Genomic DNA, 10896 nt, shown 5'->3' on the forward strand with positions numbered 1-10896 from the left:
ACCTGCTTTGACCTCTGACCTTTCACAACATAAACTGGAATATTTTTTATGATCAAACAATGAAGGATTGTGAACATGAACATGATTGCTGCTTTTTTTTCTTTGATCAGTTATTTATTACAAACGATTGTTTTCATGAATGAATATTAAACAGCTGCTCAGTGCTACTGAATGATGCTGAAGGGTGATTTCTTTTTTAATGGGGGTCGGGGGTCCATCGCTGTCCTTTTCATATGTTTGGTGGGTGTTAAAATCCTCAAATCAAGATGATATCCTTAGATGAGTGTGTTTGAAACACTCGCAGTGTGTATATCATGGTATAGGATTATGGTTAAAACAATGATTACCATGTTGTTATTACCATAGTTCTACTGCTGATGTCATGGTTCAAATTTGGTTCCTATAGTGAGACAATGGTCAATTTATGGTTACTATGGTTTTACTTCTAATTGTTTTTGTGTCCGGTCTGGAGTGAGATATTTTGTTAAAGTAAAACATTAACATGATCTCAGTGACTTTATTAAACACATAAATGTATCAAGTATTGCCATAGTAAAGCAAACTGGACGTCTTTAGAAGGAATGGTTTATTAATTGTGTCTGCAAATAACCTTGATAAAGGGAAACAATGGCTTGAAGAGAGTATGTATGAACCTGTGTGAAGACTAATAAATCTGATTTATTGCACTCAAATATTTAAATATATATTTATACTTTATATATGATGTAGGTAGGTAGCTTTTATTATATACTTACCTATGAGTTAAAATCTAGCATTAAATAAAGTTATAGATTTACATATATTTAAATATCTGCACCTTTTTCAGTCAAACAAGACCGAATGGGAGGAGACTAATATTCTTAAAATGGCTCGTTAGGGTCACAACAAAGCAGCATACTTTTAACAAAACATTAAATCCGACATCAACCGTACCTAAAATAAATCCTGTTCCTTAAGATACATTTTTAGGGAGATTTCTGGCATTGACATTGTTTTAGATGCTAAAAGAATTTCATTTTTGCTTAATCTATTTATTATTTTCATATTTACAAATGTCAATGCTTAAAAAAGACACCAAACTTTACACATCTAAAATTTGTTGGGTAAGTTACTCTGAAAAAGTAATTAATTACTAGTTACTCATTTTATATTCAATAGTGTAATTAGATTACTGTCCAAATTACTCTGTCCAAAAAGTATTTAGTTACTCATTACTAATTACTTTCTATATCCTACATCGACCTTGATTAGTTCAGTGATTCAAGGATAGACATGAAACGGCTTATTGAATTCATTCAAATAATATTATTAACTGACCAAAGTATTACAAGTGTGAGAATTATACATTAAAGCACAGATTTTAAAGTAAGACTTTGAATTTTGAAGTCAATAACACTATTGCACACACATATATTTCACAAAATATTTAGTTTAATTACATCAAAAGTAACTATTTTAATTACAGAAAACATATGAGTAATCCCTTACTTTACTTTTTCAAGGGAAAAGTAATTAAAATACAGTAACTAATTACTTAGTAACTAGTTACACCAACACTGGTTGTAAGGAACACTAAAACTAAAAGAACGTATGTATATTGTTTGTTAATCCGAATACCCTTGTGTATATAGTTTTTATAATATTTTTCTCTTTTATGCTATGTTGTTGTTGTTATTGTACATTTTGTATTTGTCTCATGTATTTGTTGTTGTTAATTAAGGATTAATCAAAAAAAGACTAAGGGATACAGCTACCTCCACTGGGCATGCGCACTTCAATACTGCATCATTTTTGTTTCGCTGAAAACAGTTGATTAATACTTTATTATTGTAAGGTTAGATTTAGGTTTAGGGTATGTGAAGGCGTTAGCTAATGTAATTTATTATAATTATATGGCGAGATTTTGCACCACTTCCGGCCTACATGTATCCAACAGCGTTCAGTACAGAGCCCCTCCCCCAGAGAATCGTCAGTGTGTAACGGTTGTTGATTGGCTCTTCTTTCTGAGAGGCGGGACTACCGTCGCGAGAGCGGCTGATTTGAATGGCTCTCACTGCGGCGTATTAATATCACACATATTGGAAAATCGAAAGTAACTTTCTGCTGCCAGAACTGAGGAACTCTCTTCCCTCTAAATCTAGTTTGACCCGCGAAAGGTAATATTTTTGGGGGGAATCTCTACAAAATAATCACGAAACAAACAACTTTCGCCTGGGATTATTATCTTAAGTGCAAGTACGATCAAAGGTTTACTTAACGTTACATTAAACGAAATCACCCTTGTGGCTGTATTAGTAACCCTGTGTCGACGTCGTTTACATTTCTTTAACGTTAGTCAAACTCACAACATCATGAATTGTTTGTGACCCTCATGACTACTGTGAGATTTTGGTGTGAATTGAATCTCCGAAATGTGGTTTCTCTCTGGTTCTTAACCGTGTTCTGGGGATCGTGTTAACTTGGGACATGCGCGTGCACGCATTTGATTTGACCAGATTTCCTAACAAATGTTACACGGCCACAGATCGCTATGGGGATTTTCCAAGGAGCGCTGATTAAACATATAAATGTTGGTATCAAAAGCTCACTGTGTCGCTTTTTTTGTCCTCTATTTGAACCGGTTTATGAGTTATTTTGTATTTCTCGTGTTGTGGAACGCAGGCCACGCGCGTGTTGTTTTGATCCAGGTTTGATTCGATTGAAACTGGGATGCGATCTATATGGGGCTCGTTTACTGCGGTCGGTATGAGGTGTGATATGTGCAAATTTGGTTACTCGCTAGCAAACTGACGTGCAATGCAGATGCACAAATCACACCTCATAGGTCGGAACTTAATTCTGTCGAACCCTGGTGCGTTTGCGTTCGTCTGACGTCAGGAACACGCTGCATGACAGAAAACAGAACAGTGTTCAATATTGTGCTTTTTTGTGCAGCAGAGTAAATGACATGTGTGTTTACTGTGTGCGCGCTGCATGCAGACGGCTTTCTGCTGCTGACAGACGGAGTCATTTGGGGAAACGGTGGAGTAACATTGTGACCTACTGCTCTGATTACACTCACAACACGCAAATACCACGCAGGTAAATAATCAACACCATCATCTCTCACAAGTGTTTTATTTAAGGAAATACTTCGTAATCGGTTTATACGCATGCGCAGATCACTTTACTTCCTCATCAAGTGCACGCCCGGGTCCGTGTTGCTTTCATATTCCTGCGAAACGCGCCACAGTTCGAGAGCAGCCGAATTCAGACCACATCCTTCAGGTAGTCTCGGGTTAGCTTGACAGCGTTCACATTAGCGATGTTTCATGCGAACTGAGCCCCGTTCCGACCTAAACTTCAACTTCACGGACCCTCGCGAACTTCCCTAAGCACTTCCCCGCCATTTTGAATTTGATGATCGTTCAAGGTTGCCAGATTGGGGGTCAATTTGAGAGAAGTTATTACAATGTCAGACAACGATGATAATGACCATTCTATCTCCTTAAAACGAACTATGACAAGATTAAATTAAACCAGGAAAACGGATGAAACACGGCATTAAAGAGAGTTAGAAAATATGACTAATATGTCCAGAAACCGACAATCAAGAAACGAGCCGTTGACTTTAACCGTCAAATTTTTTTGTAGAAAACGTGCCCACTAGAATTAGAAGAATTGGGAAATAAGTGTAGGAATTTTCCAGTCGTTCATGAGCTTCATTCATACACAACAGCAGCTCAAAATGTGCAATTTATTGATACATAAAACAGAACAAATAAGAACAGCAGCAACAATAATGCGCTCGCCTTTGAGAGTCTTAACATCTGACAGAACTTCAGTTCATTGAGGTTTATATTGCAGAACATATAATGAAAATTAAGTCCAGCAGCAGTCAAGGACGAGTATGATGAAGTAACGTTAATCCCATATTCAGTTTGATTTTTATTAAATCATTCAATTGCTGTGATGTCAGCTATAGTTATTTAAACAAAGTCTTCCAGTCGTGTCACCACATGTGTAATCCATGTTGTGAGATTTGAGTTACTCTCCGTACGTGCAACATATATTTGGGCCACTTTGCCATTGCGATGGCTTCAATATACAAAATCTGGTCCTTTATCTCGGCAACACCCCATGTGTACACCTAAAGCTGCTCTATATCCCACAATTCAACCTGATGTGATGTCACAGCAGATCACTCAACTGTAGTGCTGTATTCATTTCTTTGTGAATGAAACGCATAATGACTTCCATTACATATATTGTGATATTTCATTGCATAATACGTCTAGCTAGCTTAGCCTATGTTTGCAGTTTATACTATTGATATTCTGATTGTGTAAATGTATTTCTCTCCAATAGCGTATTCAGTTATCTATAGGATTTTTTACTACAACAACTGATTTGTATTTGATATGATGCATGAAACAAATTCATAAGCGAACAGGAGTTTATTTAAGCCTTGTGCGCTATTATGGACATTTTTGTCCATTTCAGTTTTCTTTTTTGTTTTGGCTGTGTTTATGCAAACATCATACATTTTGCAGAAGGTGTGTAATTTTGGTGGAATTTTAATGTGTTGCTTTCATACATGTTTTTTTTAAACTAGGTAAATACAATTGTTACACTCTTGTCCATTTGGACACAAATATCCTCATTGAAACCCATTACAACTACAAATACTTAACTGTTTGCCATGCAAGCATACGTCTTTACATTCCATATAAAAATCTGTTGATTATGTTGGCAAAGGGTTTAAAATTACGAAAAATGTAGACATTTCAAGAAAATTCAACATTTCAAATGTGTTCTGCTCAAAAAATTATAATGAAATGAAAATTATGTTGTTGATAATTATTAACATATCCAAGACGGTAATTTAAAGGGTTAAAATTCTTAAAATGGTCTCGCATGTGAACTTCAGTATATGTGTAAAGTAAAATCTTTTGTAGTGTGCACAAATAGCCGTGTGGTATGTGCACTTTATTGATCAGCTATACATACTAAGGAGTTAAGAGTTTGTATCTCCTTCTTTGGTCTTTTATACTTTAATACTTTATCCTCATGTTTTATCCTCTTCGAACTGGTCAAAGTAGTAAAAAACGCACATTTATGTTTAAAGATATTATATCTTTAAGAAGCCTATCCAGAAATTATTGTGAGAGTAACAAATAAAGACAACGACTTAATACTGTCTTTTTTATTTATGAGTAAAAAAGCAGTATACAAAGTATAAGAAAAGTAATCACACTTCAAGCGATAATACACTACAAAACAATAAGACATGTTAAATGCATTCAATCAATCATTAAGCGATATTAAAAAGAAGCAGGAGACCACTATTTCATAGAAGTAAATGGGTTTTATTAAATCTTTGCTTTACTTTCTATAACTGAAATATTCAATAAATCAAATTTAATAATGAAAAAACATTGCAGTACACTACAGAGCGTCTCAGTGCTGTAAAGAAAATACTTTACAATCATTCTTAAATGTCCTTACAACTTTAATAAACACCAAAACGGCGGTCCCATTTCAACGTGGGCCTGGTTTGTGCAGATAAACAATCAAATAACTGTAAACTTGTTTTAATTGTCTCCAAACACGGGAGCATAAATCGAAGTATAAAATCGGTGTAAAGTAGACAACTATATTTACATTTAATGCAAAAAAAATTATTCAGTTCTCCTCGGGAAATCGCCTCCGCAAATCTGTTGCGGTCTAACATCTGCTGGGAAATCAGGTAAAATGATCACCATGCATGTCCCCAGATAACACAGAACACCAGCGATGGCATCCAACCACCATTAACCCTACTGGAATAACACTACATAAAGACATTTTTTTAATGGTTCATAACACATTTACATTTAGTCATTTAGCAGACGCTTTTATCCAAAGCGACTTACAAAGAGTGAGGGAGCAACAAGCGATATATCATACAGGAGCCATAATACATTAGATCTCAATACAAAGTTACTGGTTTCAACTAAAGCTAGACCTGTTGAGAGAAAGTTTTTTTTTCATTTATAAATAGCATTTATAATGTAAACCAATATAATTTCTATGGCTTTTTGGTGACAGATCATTTTTGTTCTTAAATCTTTTTGATTTCACAGAAACGCTGACGTTTCAGAAATATGCCTCGACCAACTCCAGTTAAGAAGATGAAGATGAAGACCATGAAGGACTTCTTCTCTCCTGTGGGAAAACATTTTAAAAACATTGAACGTTGTTTTTAAACTGTGTTAATATCCGTGAACCCGGAAATATTTATTTAGGTTTGTTGTACATGATATTTACTGATGTATGTTTCAGAAAAAGGAGACTGAAAGCGACCGTGAATCCAGAAAAGTGTTAAAAGATTTGAACAATGCTCAGGTAAGGTTGTGCTATTTTAATAACAATGAATCAGGTACCTGAAATAACAGATGAAGATGTTAAATCTATTACGACTTCATGTGTTTTTACCACAGCTGAAGTTAAGTTTTTATTATTGTCAAAAATGATAAATAAATAGTCAACTATTCTTGAGTTTGCCGATCCCGCTGCTCTCTACTGTCCTGTGGTAATAAAGGCAAAAATCTAATAAATAAATAGTCAACTATAAGTATGCAGTTTATAAAGAAATTATACAATCTACTTAAACTAGTGTGTGTTTCTGTACTGTGATCATGTTGTGTATTTCACAGAACACAGAGGGGAAAAGCCACAAATTCCAGTTCCGTTACAAGAAAACCACTCACGCGGTGGCCGGTGATCCATCAAAGACTGTGCTCGATGTTCTCAACACAAACACGATGTTCAGGAAGATTAAAAAAGAGAACGCACAGAAAGAAATCATCCTCCAAAGATCCCAAGGAGACTTCCCACAAGCCGCCGTGAAGACAGATTTCCCCTGCTGTCTCGTAGATAAAGATGAGATCATAGATGTAAACTTCATTAAAAAACACGACAGCGCATCTATGCAGAAAAAGCCAACCAGACGTCCAACATCTCCCAACAAGTCTGAAAACTTAGTCATCTTTTACATCAAAACCAAAGGTAAAGGGAAGGTGAAACGTGTCATGATGAACGAAGAACTGTGTAAGAACGATGTGGATTATGTTTGTGTGTACGCGTTCAACGAAGACACTTTGAAAACAGCCCTAAAGCGCGACGGACGATTCTGCAGTGTCCTCTTTAAGAAACATTGTGTGCTTTCGGAGTTTGGTAGTGAAACTGTTCACGACTTGGCGTACCCTGTCAAACACCTCAACCGCAAACATTTCGCCATGGTCATAAGCAACAAGAAAAACCAGTCTGATAGCCAGTCTGACAGTCAAGATGACGCCAAAGAAAACGCTGATCCTAACCAACATCACATCGACACAGAAGACGACAAAAACAACAACAAGGTGGCTGAATGCAGCACTCGTGACCGGCCGGCCCCTAAAAAAATTCCAGACTCCAAAGAGCTTGAGAAAGTTCTGCGCAATGACATGAGATGCTATCTAGAGCAGAGAAGCATTGGAGACACAAAGGTCAAGGTGCAAAACTTCTTTAGGGCCGAATATGATAAAGGTGTCCAGAGTTTCACTGAAGTGAAGAAGGTGAAGGAGATCATGAGACTGTCCAGCTCAGTGTGTCAGATCAGAGCAGAAGGATCGTTTCGGGGAACCGGATTCTTACTCTTCGACAGATTTGTTCTCACCAATGCACATGTCATCGGAGACATTGACTGCATCTCCAGAAAGCTTCCCATGACCTTCACGGCAGTTTTTGGATTTGAAGATCTGGGACAAGCAGGGATCAAGAGTATTGCTGTCAAAGAACAGGCCGCGGCTTGCCATTACGGAGTTGATGAGAAGACGTTTCATCTGGATTTCGCTCTTTTAGAATTAGACGTCGCAGATGATGAACCTCTCGACTTTCCCGAATTGCTTGCTCATTACAGCTACGCCCGTCCTCCTAAAAGAGGCGGCATCTGTATCGTCGGTCATCCCGACGGCGGGGTGAAGAAAATAGATCAGTGTTTCATCATCAGCAGAGAAGATCAGTCAGACGCTGTGAACAAACACATCTCTCAGAACATCAAATACTATCACGTCATTACACAGGAAAGTGTGGCGCAGAATTGGACGATGCACGACAACCAGATCACATACAACTCTTGTTTCTTCCATGGGTCTTCAGGTTCGCCGGTCTTTGATGAGTCCTGCCGTCTGATTGGTGTTCACACGGGCGGATACGTTTACAGAGGAGCGAATGGTAAAAACAGGAGTGTTATGGAATACAGCTTTTCCATTCAGCCCATACTGGAAAGAATCAACAATCAGGCGAAGGATTGTGGAAGATTTGACATCTTAAAGTTACTGTTCAAGTTTAAATTCAATGTGAATATTGAGGATAATGATGTGGAGATGACGGAAGAACCACAACTTCAAGATGAATATTAACAATGAAAATATCTCCTGTATATTTCTGTCTCCCAGAATTGAAATTTGTCACAAAAGCATTTACTTAAAATTAATGTTTTGAATGTTTATTGTTTGTAGCTCTTAATGTTTGAGTTCTGGTTATTTGCATTTGCCATTTAATTACCAATTACATCTGTACTGATAGATCTGGATAGAGACATACAATTGTTTCTTGTTTATATTCATCTATCATAAGTATTCATTCATTTATTTTTTTATTCACTTCTATTCGTATTATTTGTTCCTTACCTTCCTGTTGTTTAACCTCGTATTGTTTCTTATGCTGATATGAGTCTCCGTTGGTCTCCATGTCAAGGTTCATAATAATGTCATGAGACAATGTTTTGATACTGTAATCTTGAATGTTAAAAACACATATTGAATCTGTTTCTAGTCAGACGAAGTTTGGCAGATCTTGACTGAGCATTAACACAACTGAGATTATTCAATAAATCATTTTTCAGTTTATTTAACATCACTTCGTCTCCTGCCTGCTGTTCTTCCCTTCAGCTCTATATCTCCCTGGTGGTTGGGTTAAAGGATTGACTCACAACGGCGTTGATATTTCCAGGTTTAGAAGGTTCCTGACGGATTTTAGATCTATAAGATCTACAAGTGGGGGGCACGGTGGCTTAGTGGTTAGCACGTTCGCCTCGCACCTCCAGGGTTGGGGGTTCGATTCCCACTTCCGACTTGTGTGTGTGGAGTTTGCATGTTCTCCCCGTGCCTCGGGGGTTTCCTCCGGGTACTCCGGTTTCCTCCCCTGGTCCAAAGACATGCATGGTAGCTTGATTGGCATCTCTGGAAAAAATTGTCCGTAGGGTGTGAGTGCGTGAGTGAATGAGTGAGTGTGTGTGCCCTGCGATGGGTTGGCACTCCATCCAGGGTGTATCCTGCCTTGATGCCCAATGACTCCTGAGATAGGCGCAGGCTCCCCGTGACCCGAGGTAGTTCGGATAAGCGGTAGAAAATGGAATGGAATGGAAAGATCTACAAGCCATATCTCATAGTTGGGTCTATCAATCAGTACACATGTATCCAAAAATGTGACTAAAACTAAATAATGGAATTTCACTTTTTACCCTTTTGGATTCTTTTTTTAGAGAGAGAGAGAGAGCAACAATCAGCAACCTGAACTCTTCTCTGTTTTTTGTTCATTTCAAAAACTTTTTAATGTCATCGACACCATACTCATTACATTTCCATTCCCTTAGGTCAGAAAAATCACTTTCAAAATCCTTTCCTTTATCAATATCTTTTCTTGCTTGTTTACAAGCTTCTTTTTTCCCTTCTTTCTCCTCTTTAGGTGAATTTTAAAAACAATTGGATCCACATCAATCTCATGCAAATTAGCATTGTCTCCCAGAGAGTCTATGTCAGACAAACAATTTGTTGAATAAGCTTGGGTGTCATTCATCAACTTTTATAACAGTCAAATCCAAACTAACATTTGATCTCATTTGATCACTGTCAGTAACACAATTATCATCATCGATTACAAAACATTGCTTTAAACCTTACTTAAAAAAAGAAAAAACAATCATCTTTCACAACCTACATTTGGGGCATACACATTAATAAAATAAAAATCTCTACCGTCAATGTCAGCTTTGACCATTATGAGACGACCCTTGTTGGTTCTTCTGTATTTAAAATAAGAACTCTTAAGCGCGGTTTTCTGCTCTGTTGTCTCAGACACTAGAGCATGCTTATGCATATCTCTCCACCCATTAATATTAAGGGAACCTACTCTTAAAGGAGAGAAAGAAAATAGCAATAGACCCAGTAGAGCAGAGAGAAACACCCTGTGATGCATGAGATCTTCATTTATTTCAAAATCTTTGACATTTCCTTTTTATTCTTTCTTTTACACTTTCTAATCATCGATATACGTTTCCTTAACCGAATCCCTTATATTTATGGTGTTACGGGTAGGATCGATGATGCTTTTGTCAGACTCTTTTCTTCAGAGTCATCTGTTCTCCTGATGAAAGTGTCGTATCTGTCGGTCTCTTATCTAATACAGCTCAGACAAACTCATTCCCGTCTCAAACTCTCACAGCAGATATTATACACAGCAGAGCCTCAGGTGAGGTTCAACACGGACGACTTTTCAGACGGCGAACAGACTTTGCACGTCACTCCTGAGAAGAAAAAGCTTGAAACCAGTACATGTTTTCTTTCAAGTGAGAAACATTTACTGCGGACGAGAAACCAACCCGCAGCACATCTGAACAGGAGAAAGGCAAAAGAATCCATGTGGACCAGGAAACATGGATTCTGTGCCTCTTCCTCCAGACTCTGGGATCCTTATTTCCAAATGAAAAGTTTACTTTCATCTGAAGAGAGGACTTTGGTCCACTGTGTTTTCTTAGGTGCACAGACAACGCCGCCATCTACCAGGACATTTAAGAGCACTTCTCGGTTCCTTCTGCTGACAAGCTTTATGGAG

At 37.5% G+C, this 10896-nt stretch overlaps 2 protein-coding genes across 3 annotated transcripts in view; both read left to right on the forward strand.

Moving 5' to 3' along the window:
* lmbrd2a (LMBR1 domain containing 2a) overlaps positions 1–172 on the forward strand; it is an 8811-nt gene extending 8639 nt beyond the window's left edge. Inside the window, exon 18 of the mRNA XM_056746776.1 lies at positions 1–172. This exon is cut by the window's left edge and continues 483 nt beyond it. The gene's annotated coding sequence lies outside the window, so the exon portion shown is untranslated.
* A 1945-nt stretch (positions 173–2117) lies between these two features.
* LOC130419621 (serine protease FAM111A-like) lies at positions 2118–8857 on the forward strand. 2 transcript variants are annotated; one of them, XM_056746495.1, is made up of 5 exons: positions 2118–2156; positions 2980–3081; positions 6105–6188; positions 6304–6366; positions 6678–8857. In XM_056746495.1, exons 3-5 carry the CDS (start codon positions 6126–6128, stop codon positions 8421–8423), a joined length of 1872 nt encoding a protein of 623 aa, XP_056602473.1. In that variant the 5' UTR covers positions 2118–2156; positions 2980–3081; positions 6105–6125; the 3' UTR covers positions 8424–8857. The 2 variants fall into 2 exon arrangements, with proteins under 2 accessions (XP_056602473.1, XP_056602472.1); XM_056746494.1 differs by lacking the exon at positions 2980–3081.
* The last annotated feature ends 2039 nt before the right edge of the window (positions 8858–10896 follow it).

This window comes from Triplophysa dalaica, chromosome 4 (genome assembly GCF_015846415.1).
Source record: "Triplophysa dalaica isolate WHDGS20190420 chromosome 4, ASM1584641v1, whole genome shotgun sequence".
NCBI classification, from domain to species: domain Eukaryota; kingdom Metazoa; phylum Chordata; class Actinopteri; order Cypriniformes; family Nemacheilidae; genus Triplophysa; species Triplophysa dalaica.